The sequence below is a fragment of the Ornithorhynchus anatinus genome, chromosome 21, assembly GCF_004115215.2.
Source record: "Ornithorhynchus anatinus isolate Pmale09 chromosome 21, mOrnAna1.pri.v4, whole genome shotgun sequence".
Taxonomy (NCBI): Eukaryota; Metazoa; Chordata; class Mammalia; order Monotremata; family Ornithorhynchidae; genus Ornithorhynchus; species Ornithorhynchus anatinus.
This window is the reverse complement of record NC_041748.1, coordinates 18,329,489-18,345,375: the sequence shown is the minus strand read 5'-3', so window position 1 is coordinate 18,345,375 and position 15,887 is coordinate 18,329,489. Positions and strand designations below refer to the sequence as shown.

The 15,887-nt window shown below is 47.9% G+C and overlaps 1 protein-coding gene across 1 annotated transcript in view; it reads left to right on the top strand.

The window, feature by feature from the left end:
* The first annotated feature begins 4,447 nt into the window (after window positions 1-4,447).
* Window positions 4,448-15,887, top strand: part of KREMEN1 (kringle containing transmembrane protein 1) — a 60,847-nt gene continuing 49,407 nt past the window's right edge. The window contains exon 1 of the mRNA XM_029049225.2: window positions 4,448-4,538. Coding sequence (XP_028905058.1) covers window positions 4,463-4,538 — 76 coding nt within the window. The 5' untranslated portion in view covers window positions 4,448-4,462. The remainder of the gene's footprint in view (window positions 4,539-15,887) is intronic.

The window sequence follows — 15,887 nt, the reverse complement described above, 5'->3', positions numbered from 1 at the left end:
AATATAATAATGATCAGCAGCAGCAGCAGCGGCACTATCAGGCACCTCCTGGATATGCAGACCACTATATTAGGTGCTTGGGAGAAATTGCATCCAGTGAGTGTGTCTTTGAGAGACAATCTTTTGCCTGCTTGGGATTGTCCAATAGAATGTAAGCTCCTCCACTAGACTGTAAGGCCTTTGAGGGATGCCATCATTTCTACCAGCTCTATTATATTATACTCCCCAAGAACTTAGTACAGTGTTCTGCATAGGGTAAGCAATCAATAAATGTCATTAATCGACATCTCAACTCTTGGAGGGCTTGCAGTATATCATGAGAAACAGGCAAACACATAGTATTATATAAAACAGGAATCAATCAATCCATGTATGCTGAGAAGGGAACAAAAGGGAAAACAAAGACACAATTGGAAGTAACAAGAGAAAGCAAAAAATGAAAAATCTGGAATAAATAAGTCATAAGATACATAAGTGTTAAATGTGGCCTATTCAATGTCCTCTTCAAGGAGATAGGGATTAGTGGGGGAATGTTTCTGGAGGAGCTGGGTGTTTTTGCTATGTTGCCAAGCAAGCTACTAAGAGCTGGGATGGATACAAGTAAATAGGTTGGACACTATCCCTGACCCACATGGAACTCACACTTTTAATCCCACTATCCCTGTCCCAAATGGAGCTCACACTTTTAATCCCCATTTTACAGATGTGGTAACTAAGGCACAGAGAAGTGAAGTGAATTGCCCAAAATCACACAGCAGACAAGTAGTAGAGCCAGGTTTAGAACCAAGGTCCTTCTAATTCCCAGACCCATGCTCTTTCCACTAGGCCAAGCTGCCTCTCAACTAAGCCCTTAATAAGTACTATAAAAAAAAAACTAGTCGAGAGCCTTGGATCCTAGAATCAGTCATTTATTTTTGGTGCAGAGAGAAATAGCCATTGGAATACTTGGAAAAATCAATAAATACAACTGATTCAGTGACATTTTTATGAAAATGAGCCACATAGTCATGTACGCTAAGGTAGACAGAAGACAGACTGGGGGCAGGGAAACCAGTTAGGAGGCTAGTAATACCAATCATAATAATGGTATTTGTTAAGCTTTTAGTGTGGGTCAAACTCTGTTCTAAGCACAGCAGACAGTGGCAGAGTTGGGATTAGAACCCAGGTCCTTCTGACTCCCTGGCCAGGTCTTTATCCACTAGACTACATAACCCATCAGCTTCCTTAAGGTGACCTTAGAGTCCTAAACAACAATGCAGAGACCTTTTCCTTTTCCTTCTCCCTCAGGTTTGAGACCAGGACCAGGCCCTAAAGCTCATTGAAGGGCTCATTCTTTCCATCAAATAAAACTCTTAACAGCATTAGCATGTGAAACACTGAAAGGACGGTGTCAGGAGCCGAAAGAGTAAGTGAATGGCCCTGAGCTGTTAGAGCCCTGAAACCTAAGCATTTTCTATTGCATTTTCAAAAGCGGTGTTTCCATCACCTGTTTACCAACAGGGGTTTTTATCTATGAAAGAGGCCTCAGAAGGGGTGGGGCGAATTGGGGTCGCTGGTTCAGACTTGGATGAGTGTGAAGTTTGTTCTGTGAATAATTGCAAACTCTCACCTCTTGTTTATGCGCCCCCTTTCCGGCTCTAAACCCAATCAGGCAACATTGCACCTGCGTTTTACGGCCCGAGCCGTTCTGCGTTCTTTCTCCTACTTTTTATTGTTTCATTATCTAGTAAATATTTGAGGAGGTTCCCCGAATGAAGCAAGGAGACCAAACCGGGGAAAGCAAGGAAACTCACCAGAGGCTGATTTGGGTCCAGAAAGCTATTTTGGGTCCCTATTTAGGGTCCCCAGAGAAGCAGCGTGGCCTAGTGGGAAGAGCCCGGGCCTGGGAGTCTGAGAACGTGGGTTCTAATCCTGGCTCCGTCACTTGTCTGCTGGGTGTCTTTGGGTAAGCCATTTAGCTCCTTCAATTGTATTTATTGAACGCCGTGTGCAGAGCACTGTACTAAGCGCTTGGTACTTAACTTCTCTGTAAAATGGGGATCAAGACTGCGAGCCCCACGTGGGACCAACTAATTGCCTTGTATGTATCCCAGTGCTTAGGACACCAATTGGCACGTAATAGGCACTTAAAAAATACCATCATTATTATTAAAAAAGATCCCGATCCCGACAGGAATTTCCTGCAGCCTACTCAGAGGGGAATCATGCCGTTGATGTGGCATTTTAGAGAGACGTGGAAGGAAAGTCAACCGGCAGGAGCAAGTTGGCACATGCGTCCAGATGCATTTTGCCCATTGCACAAGGCGCAGGTAAGCACTTGTCCGCCCAGTCGACTTTTTACAAATGTGCCCTTCCACCTCATTGTCCCTGTTTGAACCTGCACGGTTTAGTTCCAATTATCAGGGACTGAGTCGACTTTGAGGAAAAATCCCCCGTCTGCTCAGGGAGGGGTGTTTATAGCACTCAAATAACTTAGGCCCTAATTGGGTTAGAAAAACAGTATAAGGCTTTTGCCTTGTGGAATTGGGAGCTTTCTCTCAGGGGGTCAGCCACCGGTGGAATGTGTTTAGTTCTGGCTAAAAATATAGGCTCATTCATTCAGTTGTATTTATAGAGCAGTTACTGATTGCAGAGCACTGTACTAAGCGCTTGGAAAGCACAAGACTGCAATAAAGAGAGAGAATCCCGGCCCACACCGGGCTTACAGTCTAGAAGGGGGGAGATAGACATTCATTCATATTTATTGAGCACTTACTGTGTGCAGAGCACCGTACTAAGTGCTTGGAAGGCACAAGACAGCAATAAAGAGTGACAGTCTCGGCCCACACGGGGTTTAGTCTAGAAGGGGGGCAGATAATCATTTATTCAATCGTATTTATTGAGTGCAGAGCACTGTACTAAGCGCTTGGAAAGCACAAGGCAGTGATAAAGAGAAAGATCCGGGTCCACACCGGGCTTACAGTCTAGATGGGGGGAGAAGGACATTCATTCATTCAATCGCATTTATTGAGTGTTTACCGTGTGCAGAGCACTGTACTAAGCGCTTGGAATGTATAATTGGGCAACAGATAGAGACAATCCCTGCCCAGCAACGGGCTCACAGTCTAATAGGGGGAGACAGACAACACAAAGAAGTAAACAGGCATCAATGTACGTAAGTAGAATTATAGATATGTACACATCAAAACAGGTATTCTGAAGGTTCAAGGTTAGGAAGCACATACTGATTGTCCAGGGCGCAGTGGAAAGAGCACAGGCTTGGGAGTCAGAGGTCGTGGGTTCTAATCTCTGCCACTCCACTTGTCTGCTGTGTGACCCTGGGTGAGTCACTTAACTTCTCTGGGCCTCAGTGACCTCATCCGTCAAATGGGGATGAAGACTGTGAGCCCCTCATGGGACAACCAGATGACCTGGCTCAGTGGAGAGAGCCCGGGCTTGGGAGTCAGAGATCATGGGTTCTAATCCTGGCCCTGCCGCTTGCCAGCTGTGCGACTTTAGGCAAGTCACTTAACTTCTCTGTGCCTCAGTTACCTCGTCTGTAAAATGGGGGTTAAAACTGTGAGCCCCACGTGGGACAACGTCATCACCTTGTAGGAACAGTGCTTTGTACATAGTAAGCGCTTAATAAATACTATTGAATGAATGAATTAATTAATAAATACGATTGAATGAATAAGCGGCTCCCTGAGGCAGGCCCCGCCCCCTATCGTCAGCGGGACCAATAGCGAGCGTGCAGGGCGGGGATGGACAGGGCCAGGGCGGGCCCCGCCCTCTTTCCTCCGCGGGGCCAATAGCGAGCGTGCAGAGCGATGATGGACAGGGCCAGGGCGGGACCCGCCCCCTTCCCTCCCACCCAATAGCGAGCGAGCAGGGCGGTGATGGCCAGGGCCGGCCCCGCCCCCTTTCCTCCCATCCAAACGCGAGCAGGGCGGTGATAGGCTAGGGCGGGCCCCCCCTTTCCTCCGCGGGCCAATAGCGAGCGAGCAGAGCGGTGATGGACGGGCCCAGGGCGTAACCCCCCCCTTTTCCTCCCATCCAATAGCGAAGGCGCGTGGCAGTGATGGGCAGCAGGGGCCCCCTCGGCGGGCGCTCAGGTATGAGAGGGGCAAGGGGGGGGGGGGGCTCCTCGGCAGCTCCCCCGCCGCGCTCTCTGGGGGCGTGGCTTGCCGTGGGCGTGCCCGGCGGGGGGCGTGGCCACGCGCGGGCGCGCCCGTCTTGGGGCGGGGGCACGCGCGGACGCACCCGCCAATGGGCGGGGCCGTACGTGGGCGTGCCCGGCGGGGGGCGGGGCCGGGCGTGGGCGTGCCCGCAGGGGGCGTGGCTGGGCGTGGGCGTGCCCGCGGAGGGCGTGTCCCGGCGGGGGCGTGGGCGTCGGGGGGCCGGTCCTGAGGCGGGGCCCGCGGTCCCGCTCCGATGGCCGCCCCCGGCTCCCCGCGCCCCGGGGCCCCGCACTGAGCGGCCCATGGCGCCGCCCGACGCCCCGCTGCTCCTGCTCTCCGCCGCGCTGGCGCTGGCGCTGGCCGCCCGACCCGCTCCCGGTAAGTGCCCCCCGCCCCGGCCCGACCCCAAAGAGGGGGAGGGGTCTCCCCCCCTCCCCTCCCCCACCCGAGCAGGACCCCCCCCCCCGACCTCCTCCCCCCCACCATCCCCTCTTTGCAACAAAGGGAAGGAAAAGACTCCTTCTCCCCGGAAAAAATGCCATTCCCCCCCCCCCCGTCGTGCCTCCGACGTTCATCATGTAATAATAATCACGTTGGTATTTGTTAAGCGCTTACTAGGTGCAGAGCACTGCTCTAAGCGTTGGGGGAGATACAGGGTCATCAGGGGGTCCCAGGGGAGGCTCCCAGGCTTCATTCCCCATTTTAATCATAATAATGTGGGTATTTGTTAAGTGCTGACTATGGGCAGAGCATTGTTCTAAAAGCTGGGGGAGATACAGGGTCATCAGGCGGTCCCAAGGGAGGCTCACAGTCTTCATCCACATTTTAATAATAATAATGTGGGTATTCGTTAAGCGCTTACTCTGTGCAGAGCACTGTTCTAAGCGCTGGGAGAGATACAGGGTCATCAGGGGGTCCCACGGGAGGCTCCCAGGCTTCATCCCCATTTTAATAATAATAATGTTGGTATTTGTTAAGCGCTGACTATGTACAGAGCACTGTTCTAAACGCTGGGAGAGCTCCAGGGTCATCAGGCTGTCCCACGTGAGGCTCACAGTTAATCCCCATTTTACAGATGAGGCCCAGAGTGAAGTGACTTGCCCCCAGTCACACAGCTGATAAGTGGCAGAGCCGGGATTCGAACCCATGACCTCGGACTCCCAAGTCCAAGCTCTTTCCACTGGACCACGCTGCTTCCCCTGGTATTAAGCGCTTACTATGTGCCACGCACTGTCCTGAACGCTGGGGGAGATACAAGTGTGTCCCCCGTGAGGCTCCCAGGCTTCATCCCCATCTTCCAGAGGAGGTCACTGAGGCCCAGAGAAGTGAAGCGACTCGCCCACCGCGACACAGACGACAGCAAATAATCATGTTGGTATTTGTTAAGCGCTTACTAGGTGCAGAGCACTGTCCTAAGTGCTGGTGGAGATACAGGGTCAACAGGTGGTCCCACATGAGGCTCGCAGTCTTCATCTCCATTTTACAGATGAGGGAACTGAGGCACAGGGAAGTGACTTGCCCACAGTCTCACAGCTGACAAGTGGCAGAGCCAGAATTCGAACCCGTGCCCTCTGACTCCCAAGCCAGGGCTCGTTCCACTGAGCCATGCTGCTTCTCTGAGGTGGGATTTGAACCCATGACCTCTGACTCGCAAGCCCGGGCTCTTTCCACTGAGACCTCGGCCGGGGAAGCGGCCGCAGAAGGGCTGAGCTCCCCTCCTTCCTGCATGATCTGAGCTCTGTCACCCACCTCGGACCACGAAGCCCCACCAGGGAGTCTGGAATTTTATTCCTCTAGAGAATAATAATAATAATGCCGGTGTTTGTGAAGCGCTATGTGCTGAGCACTGCTGTAAGCATTGGGGTAGATACAGGGTACTCAGGGTGTCCCTTGTGAGGCTGACGGTCTTCATCCCCGTTTTACAGATGAGGGAACTGAGACCCAGAGAAGGCAAGTGACCTGCCTCAAGTCAGACAGGTGGCAGAGTTGGAATTAGAACCCATGACTTCAGACTCCTAAGCCCAGGCTCTTTCCAGTGAGCCACGCTGCTTTGAAGATAAAATAGCTCCCCATAAACTACCCCTGTCTGCTGCTCTTTGGAGTGTGCAGTTGGAGCGGCGGAGCCTTTGCAGGCAGGAGCAGGCTATTCCCAGCTTGGAGTGACAGCCAAAAAGCAAGCTCTACCTTGACTGCCCTGGTGACCTCCAAGAGAGGAAATTTTCTTGTCCTGAGGAGGTCGACGTTTTGGGGAGTTCAAACAGGTCTTAACGAGACAGGGTAAGTGGTGGAAAAGGGAGGATTTGCTTGCAGCGGAGAAGCTAGAACCTCCAATCTTTTCTGTCGTTGGTATTTAATAATAATAATAATGTTGGTATTTAAGCCTTTACTATATGCTAAGCACTGTTCTAAGCACTGGGGTAAATACAGCATAATCAGGTTGCCACACGTGGGGCTCACAGTCTTAATCCCCATTTTATAGATGAGGGGACTGAGGCCCAGAGAAGTTAAGTGATTTGCCCAAGGTCACACAGCTGACAAGCGGCAGAGCCGGGATTAGAATCCATGGCCTCAGACTCCCAAGCCCGGACTCTTTCCCCTGAGCCACGCTGTGTATTTCTGACATTCTACAACTAACAGCTCCTCATACTGGGTTTGCTCCGTCAGTCGTATTTATTAATAATGATGGTGTTGGTTAAGCGCTTATTATGTGCCGAGCACTCTTCTAAGTGCTGGGGTAGATACAAAGTAATCAGGTTGTCCCATGTGGGGTTCACAGTCTTAATCCCCATTTTATAGATGAGGTCACTGAGGCACAGAGAAGTTAAGCTGTTTGCCTCAGTGCTTACTCTGTGCAGAGCACTGTACTGAGAGCTTGGGCTGTCGCACATAGTAAGCGCTTAACAAATGCCATCATTATTACAGTAGAACATACACATTTCCTAACCACAAGGACGTTATAGTCTAGAGAACGAGCTCAGACATTTTGGGAGGGGAAGAGGAATCCTGCTTGCGTCCTCTCGGCCCAGGATTGTTGGAGGAAAAAAGTCTGCAGAGAGGCGGGGCACTGAAAGGAGGAAGGTAAAAGTTGTTTTTCTGTCTGTCTCACACCCTTCCTTGCAGCTAGGGTGTGAGTATGTATTTTGGATATACTCCCTTTTGGGTTACTGGTATATTAAGTGATGCACCTTAAGTGTCAAGAAATAGAAGATCTTGTTAGCAAGCCTTGAGGGGCAGGGGGAAGAACTCTCTATCCCTCTAGTCAAAAGTCTGAACTTCTGATAGTAAAACTTACCTTATTCTTGTGCCTTGACAGCTGTAGGGGGGAAATTGGTGTTTCCAGGTTGCCCCTCTAGAGCCGCCCAGGATATTTTGGTCCCAGGTTTAAGATTCTATGAGATCAATGGATTTATATTCTGTAAAAGTTAAACCCCGGCATCAGGTCAATAGAATGGGCCATCTGAATGATTCTTAGGAAATGGTTTTGTGTTTTTCTGGTCTGATGTGGCTGGTCAGCAGTATTTTTCACTAAGTGGTCACAAGTCACTGGTTGGTCAGCCAGGTTATTCAGTATTAGTTGTTTCTGAGGAGAGAGTTGGGGGGAAAACTGAGGTGCCTTGGCTGTCAGTAGAATTGCAAGCTGTTCACATAAAGCATCAGGTTTTCTAATGTCAGATGCGGATTTCATCCGCAGGTGGACTAGCGGTTAAGTATGAATGGGAGTGAATTAATTTGCTCCTTGGGGAGGAGGAAAACTAACTTCGTCTATCCCTCCTCTTGCCGTACAAGGTTCAGAATGCAGCCCGGGGGTGGTCGGTGGTGGGGATTTGACTGGAACACTGGTAGCTAATAGTGTTTTGGCGGGGAGGGCATCACTTCTCAATTGTGCTTAAATAATTTTTTTTCTTCAGACTGGAATAACGCTCTCTGGAGGGCGAATGTTGAAATCTCATGGGGCCTCTGGAAAGGGGTTAAGAAACAGTGGTCGAAACAAAACTAGTAATAATTGTGGTCTTTGTTAAGCGCTTACTGTGTACCAGGCACCGTTCTAAGCACTGGAGTAGATACAAGGTAATCAGGTTGTACACAGTCCCTGTCCCACAGAGGGCTCGCAATCTTAATCCCCGTTTTACAGATGAGGTCACTGAGGCCCAGAGAAGTAAGGTAACTTGCCCAAGATCACACCAGAGGACAAGTGGCGGAGCGGGGATTAGAACCTAGGTCCTTTTGACTCCCAGGCCTGGGCTCTATCCACTAGGTCACGCTGCGTCTCTATAGGGGAATTATAGGGGTTCTTCTTGACATGACATCGAACTGCCTCCCAAAGCCAACTCCTCACTCTGCTCTTCAGTAGTCTTTCCAAGTGAGGCCCAAGTAAGATACCACTTTGCCATAAACAAGTTATCTCCCGAGCATAAGACTACCCACTAGTTGTCAGACTCACTTTAATAAAATAAAAAAAATGCTTTAAGGATAAGCCAAGTGCGCTCTCCTATTTTCTTGGATACTGTAATTTTCTCAAAGTTTTGTGGATGGAAAAAATTATTTCATTACTTTATATTCTGCTCAATATTGCAATACTTAAGCTACTGGTGGTTTGCATTTATGAAATCTGGCTTTAACAAAAGTTAGCTCATTCTTCAGTGCTTTCTAATTACTGTCTATCCTCTGCCCCAAATAATCTTTCTTACCCTCTTCCAACCTTCTCCACCAACTGTGGGGAGGGAGGGAGAAGCAGAGTGCTGGCTACCCCTCTCAGCGGGGTTGGGCGAGACAGAGGGCAACAGGGAGAAAGAACCCTGGTTCACTACTTTGGAAAGGAGCAGGCATTGCGGGGGAACTTTCAGAGCTTGGCATTAAGAAACGGGGCCAACGCAACACTGATCAATCAATCGTATTTATTGAGTGCTTACTGGTTGCACAGCACTGTACCAAGCAATTGGGAAAGTACAGTGAAACAAGTCAGTAGGCACAGTCCCTCCCCACAGCCAACTTACAGTCTAGAGGGAGATGAATGGTACTTACTGAGCACTCACTGTGTGCAGAGCGTTGTAGTAAGCACTTGAGAAAGTCCCGTACAACAGAGTTCAGAGTTGCTGTTCCTGCCCCCAGGGAGTTTATAGGCCGAGAATTTCTACCTTGGAGGACCACATAGTTGGAATGAGCCTTTGTGATAGCGTTTTTGATGTCAGTGCATTTTCATGTGTAGGCAATTGATTGTCTATGGTACAGGGTTGTTGAATCTAAGGTTCGGAGTGCCGAGCACTTGTTCCTTCACCCAATACCCAGAGCGTGTCTACCAACTCTTTTGCAGTCTACTCCTCCAAGTGTTTAGTCCAGTGCTCTTGCACACAGTAAGCGCTCAGTAAATACCTATTGACCAGAAATTAAAACAGTCACCAATTTGGAAATGCTCCTGCCTCCCTTGGTAAATTAAGCCATTCTGAGCTCCTTGCTTGGGGGTTCCATTACTGGAAATCACCACTGAGACCCAAGCACCTCTGAAACAGCTCTCCAGCGTTCTTTGTCAGCTGAACAAGAGCACTGCCAAACTCCAGCTGTTGCTTCGTAGTGGATTGTGAGAACTGGAGGGAAATTCCATGGGTGGGTTTAGAGTTTCTCAGAGAGCGGTGGGTGAGTAGGGTGTGTGAGCGTTTGGGGTGGGCATAGGAAGTGAGGTCAACAGGCCCAGAGTTAGCTATAGCCTGCGTGGCTGGATTTGGAAGGTACATGGATAATCCACAGCGAAGACTCAGAAGGCACAGAACAAAGCTTTTTAGTTTTTTGGGGCCTGAGTTCTGGTGGGGTGTGGCTTGGTGTAGGAGGGTGGGGGATTTTTTTTATTTAAATTTTCACGTTTCTATCATTACATTTTAAATTAAATATTGTATTTTAAAAAAACCTAATGTGTTTAGCAGATTACTTTCTTAATTAAAACATTTCTTGAAAAAAATAGCAGATTGTTTGAATTGGGAAATAGTTAATGCAAAACACTCAGCAGAGGTTTATAGTTTGCCTCAGTCTTTGTCTCTCGATGCTGTTGCTAAGGCGTTGAGCGGCCAAGCCCCCTCCTCTTTGAGAAGGTTTTGGGTTTTGGGTCTCTCTCACCCCGCCGGATTTACCACTGTCTGCCGGCACTGGTGTGGAAAAGAAGAAAGGAAGGTTTCTCAATCAGAGCTTGGGAATTCACCTGAGCAGTCAGAGGAATGTAATTTGCCAATCCAGGAGGAAAAGTCCGGAGACCTTCCAGGCTTTAATAATAATAATTATGGTACTTGCTAAATGCTCACTGAGTGCTAAGTAGGGTTCTAAGCACTGGGGTAAATGAAAGTTAATCAGGCTGGACCCAGTCCCTGTCCCACATGGGACTCACATTCTTAGTCTTCATTTTACAGATGAGGTAACTGAGTCCCAGAGAAGTGAAATATGCCTAAAGTCACCCAGAAGACATGTGGCGGAGCTGGGATTAGAACCCAAGTCCTTCCGACTCCCAGGCCCTTGATCTATCCACTGACACCCTGCTTTTGGTCCCCACTTTTTCTTGGACTGGAACATAACTGGGGAAGAGAAAGGTTCTGTCAGGAGCATAGTCAGAGGGGGTCTCAGGTCCCCACAGGTAACCCCCAGAAAGGTTAGGGCTTCGTTGGTCTGAGCTAGGCCAGCACCAGCTTTAAGAGGTGTGAAGCTGGGGACTAATAGGCCGTGTTTCTGTTCTCCTTCCCAAGCCCCATATAGAGTCTGGGATGCCCAGTTTCCATTTCCATTAACAGTGATTTAATTCCTGGCCAGGAGCCAGTATATGAACATTTATTGTTGGATTTAACACACGGGTGGGGCCTTGCTTCCAGTGGGTTGGGGAGATTGTCGCATGCATGCTTCAGGAGTATCCCACTACATTCAACAACTGCAGACCCCGAGGGCTGGATTTCTTTCAGTTTGGTTAGATTCTTGGGCCCGACTGACACGGCGTGCGCACACACTAAGTGTCATTTTGCATTCAACCAAAAATCCAGCAATCAGTCAAGGCAGCTTCTGGAGGGAAAGAAAGTGGTCTGGACTTGTTGGAATGTAGAACTAGAGATGGTTTCTGGATCCTTTAGAGTCATTTCATCTGCCTTCCAAATTGACAGTAACATTTATTTAGTGTCTGAGAGAGACAGTTTTTTCATCGAATCAAAGCAGGGCAAATAAGTAGTTCTAGAACAGTATGGAAAGTGAGTCACTATTAGTCGATCAGGTCATCATATGTAAATTACTAGCTGCTGTTCAATCTATAGCATTTCATCTTCAAAGAACATTATTGAGCTGGTAAAAATATTTTTAATAATGACCACAGAAGCCATATTTGTTTTTCTTTGATGTCCTACTGAAGCCTCTTCTGGTTTTAATCAGATTGTTCCCACATAAAATACAGTGGAAATCTACAATAATAAAATCCCTATTCCTGTGTCTGTGGGGAAATAAACAGGATGGGGACCGTCATTGTAAGGGGCTTTCCCCTCTGCTTTTCCCCAGACTCTAAGCCTCTATTATTGGTGGGTGTTTTGGCATCAGTTAAATGCCTTCAGCCTTTCCCTCCCTCCATGTTTTCCTCTTTCATTAAAGTGTTTCTGTTGTCTAATTATATCCTTTCAATCAAATTAGAGACTGCAGCATCTGGTTCGGGCCTGTAACTGCTGCCATCTGCACCTAGTATATACAGGCCTTTTCAGCCGAGGATCATTCGAGTTGCAAATGGCAGGAAGAGATTTGGGAAAAGTTTAGTTTGAGGGGAGGTTAACTTAAAAAGAAGCTTCTTCAAAGACTTGGTGAAGTGCCCTACTTGCTGAAATGTGCGCGAGAGCTGCCTTGCGCTCCCTTCAGTTTGGCTAGCAGAAAGAAGGCAGTTCTGAAACCATCCCGAGGCGGCTGCTTTGAGCAGACTGAGGGCCTGTGGTTTGGGTCTAAGATGAAGCAGCGAAGCCTGGTGGCTAGAGCCCGGGCCTGGGAGTCAGAAAGACCGGGCTTCGAGTCTCAGCTCTGCCACTCGTTTGCTATGTGACCTTGAGCTAGTCACTTTGCTTCCGTGGGCCTCAGTGACCTCATTCATAAAATGGAGATTAAGAGTGTGAGCCCTACATGGGACAGGGATTGGGTCCAACCTGATGATCTTGTATCTACCCTGGCTCTTAGTACATGCCTAGCACATAGTAAGTGCTTAACAAATACCATAACAGCAACAACAACAACAACAACAAAAAAAAGATTAGAACTCCCACTTCTATGGAAGGGCCCAAAGTTTCTAGGTGTAAATTGAGGATTTCTACCTTTGAATCAATCAGTGGTATTTACTGGGTGCTTGGGAAAGTGCAGTACAGCAGAGTTGGTAGGCACGTTCCCTGCCCTCGAGGAGCTTACATTCTAGAGGAAGAGACAAGACATTAATATAATTATGGAAACGGACATAAGTGCTGTGGGGCTGAGGAGGGAGTGAATATCAAGTAATTAAAGGGTGCAGAGACGAAGCAGAAGGAAGAGGAAATTGGGGAAAACACAAACCTGGGAATCAGAGGATGTGGGTTCTAATTCTGGCTCTACTCCTTTTTTTATAGTTATTTAAGTGCTTACTATGTGCCAGGCACTTGTTTAAGCACTGGGGTGGAGTCAAGATAATTAGGTTGGACACATCTCTGTCCTACATGACATTCACTTGTCTGCTGGGTGACCATGGACAAGATCACTTACCTTTTCTGTTTTTCAGTCACCTCACTTCTAAAATGGGGATTAAGACTGTGAGTGGGGCAGGGACCATGTTCAATGCCAGTGTCTTGTATCTACCCCAGTGCTTAGAATAGTACCTGGCATATAGTAAAGGCTTAACAAATACCATTTAAAAATAAAAAGGCTTAAATCCTGGTAGGCTGCCTGGAGATCTGTCAGTAATAAGGTTTTGAAGGCAGGCAGAGTGGTAGTCGGGTGTGTATGGAGTGGGAGGGAGTTACCAGGCCGGAGGGAAGATGGAGGGGTCAGCGATGGGATCGACTGTAAGCTTGTGGGCAGGAAAGTGTCTGCTATTTCTGTTGCATTATGCTCTCCCAAGCTGTTTAGCCTGTTTGTCCCCCAGCAGCTAGTACAGTGCTCTGCGCATAGTAAGCGCTCAATAAATACCATTGATGATAACAATGGATAAGGAGGCACAGTGAGCTTCAGTGGATGCGCGTGTTGCTGTTTCATCCCTGATATACCTGACTCTTGCGTTTTCCTGGATTTGAATTTGTTCACTTTCCATCTTAAATGCCGTATTCTACAATTCTTTCCTTCACTTCATCTCAGAAACAAGTGATTTCTTATTGTTTATTTACTTATAATAGTAATAATGATAAGAATGGTACTTGTTAAGCGCTGTGTGCCAAGCACTGTCCTGACTGCTGGGGTTGATACAAGGTAGTCAGGGCTCACAGTCTAAGTAGGATTTAATCCCCATTTTACAAGTGAGAAAACGGGGACAGAGAAGTGAAGTGACTCACCCAAGGGCACCTGGCAGACAATGGTGGAGCCAGGATGAGAACTCAGATGGTCTGAATCCCGGGCCTTGGGGTATTTCCACCAAGCTGTACTGCTTTGAAAAAAAGCAGGTTTTCGTGACCCCCAGAGCCTACTATAGAGGCAGCCGGCTGGACTCGTTGTAGATATTTTGGGATTGCGGTAGGAAAGTCTATGGTTCACATCTATCTCTGACTCCTCTCTAGTTCTTCAGGGCTGCACATAATAAGCGCCTGATTTTTCAGGACCTATTTGCTATCTGTTAATACCGACACTCTTCTTACTCTTCACCTTTGAAATGAACTGCTGAAGTTGCTATCCCCTCCCCGAAGTATTAATGGGGTACTTAGGTGTCAAACTCTGTCATTCATTCACTCAGAATTATTTATTGAGCCCCTACTGTATGCAAAGCACTGTAGTAAGCCCTTGGGAGAGTACAAAAGAACAATAAGCAGACATACTCCCTGCCCACAATGAGCTTAAAGTCTACAGAGAGAGACATTAATAAAAATAAAGAAATTACATGCCCTGTTAGTAAGTACTTTGTCTTAGGTAATGACCTTATCCATCACTCCTCTGTGGTTTTTTTTTCTTATGGTATATAAGCATTTACTACATGCCAGGCACTGTACTGAGCACTCTACAAGCAAATTAATCAGATTGGATAGAGTCCCTGTCCCACATGGGGCTCAGAGCCTTAATCCCCATTTTACAGATGAGGTAGTTGAGGCACAGAGAAGTGAAATGACTCACCCAAGTTACAGCAGTGGCTTATTGTGGGTGTAGCAGTACCTTGGTAAGCGTGATATTTTCATTCGAATGGCTATCCTCCGTCTAGTTGTGTCATTGGTATGTTACTTCCTAGAAATTCCTCAAATTGGGCTGCAATGGAAGCCAGCCAAACAAAGCAACATTAGTCATAAAGAATCAGGAGGCGTTTAACAAATGTGAACAGCTGTCATCCACAAAGGAGAATGACACTTGGTGGATACAAGCAAGCCAGATAACTTGGTCAACACAGTGGTATTGAACACTGAGAAGCCGTTGTGGCTTAGTGGTTAGAGTACGAGCCTGCGAATCAGAAGGACCTGGATTCTAATGCCAGCTCTGCCACTCGTCTGCTGTGTGTCCTTGGCCAAGTTGCTTCACTTCTCTAAGCCTCAGTTATCTCATTCGTAAAATGGAGTTTAAGACTCTGAATTGCATGTGGGACGTGGACTATGTCCAGCCTGATTAGCTTGTATCGACCCCGGAGCTTAGTACAGTGCCCGGCACATGGTAAACACTTAACAAAAACAAAGCACTTACTATGAGCCAGGCACTGTACTAAGCTCTGGGATAGGCATAAGATAATCAGGTCGGACACAGTCCGTGTCCCACATGGAGCTCACAGTCTTAATCCCAATTTTACAGATGAGGCCCAGAGAGGTGAAGTAATTTGTTCAAGTTCACACCGCAGACAAGTGGCAAAACTGGGATTAGAGCCCAAGTCCTCTGACTTCCAAGCCCGTGCCGTAACCACTACGTGATGCGGCTTCTCAATCTAATAATAATACTAATGGTATTTGTTTAGCTATTACTCTGTGTCGAGCACTGTTCTGAGTGCTGGGGTAGGTACAAGTTTTTTAGGTTGAACACAGGCCCTACCCCACGTGAGGTCCACAGTCTAATTACGAAGGAGATCTGGATTCAAATCCCAGTTCTGCCACCTTCCTGCCATGTTTGCTTGGCAATTCATTCATTTCTCTGTGCCCCAGTGTCCTCATTTGTGGAATGGGATTAGAGGCATATGCCCCCTCCTCCCCCTTAGATTGTGAGTCCCATATGGGACCGGGTTTAGATCTGATCTAATTGCCTTGTATCTATCCTAGTCCTTGGCACATAGCAGTCAGTCAGTCAACTGTATTTATTGAGTGTGTACTGTGTGCAGAGCACTGTACTGAGTGCTTGGGAGAGTACACTGTAATAACAGAGACACATTCCCTGCTCACAACAAGCTTACAGTCTAGAGGGGGGAGACAAACATTAATATAAATGAATTATTGATAAGGACATAAGTGCTGTAAGGATAAATAAAGGGAGCAAGTCAGAGAGATGCAGAAGGGAGGGAGAGAAGAGGAAAGGAAGGCTTAGTCAGGGAAAGCCTCTTGAAAGAGGCTTTGAAGGCAGGGAGAGTAATTGTCAGATATGAAGAGGGATGGCATTCCA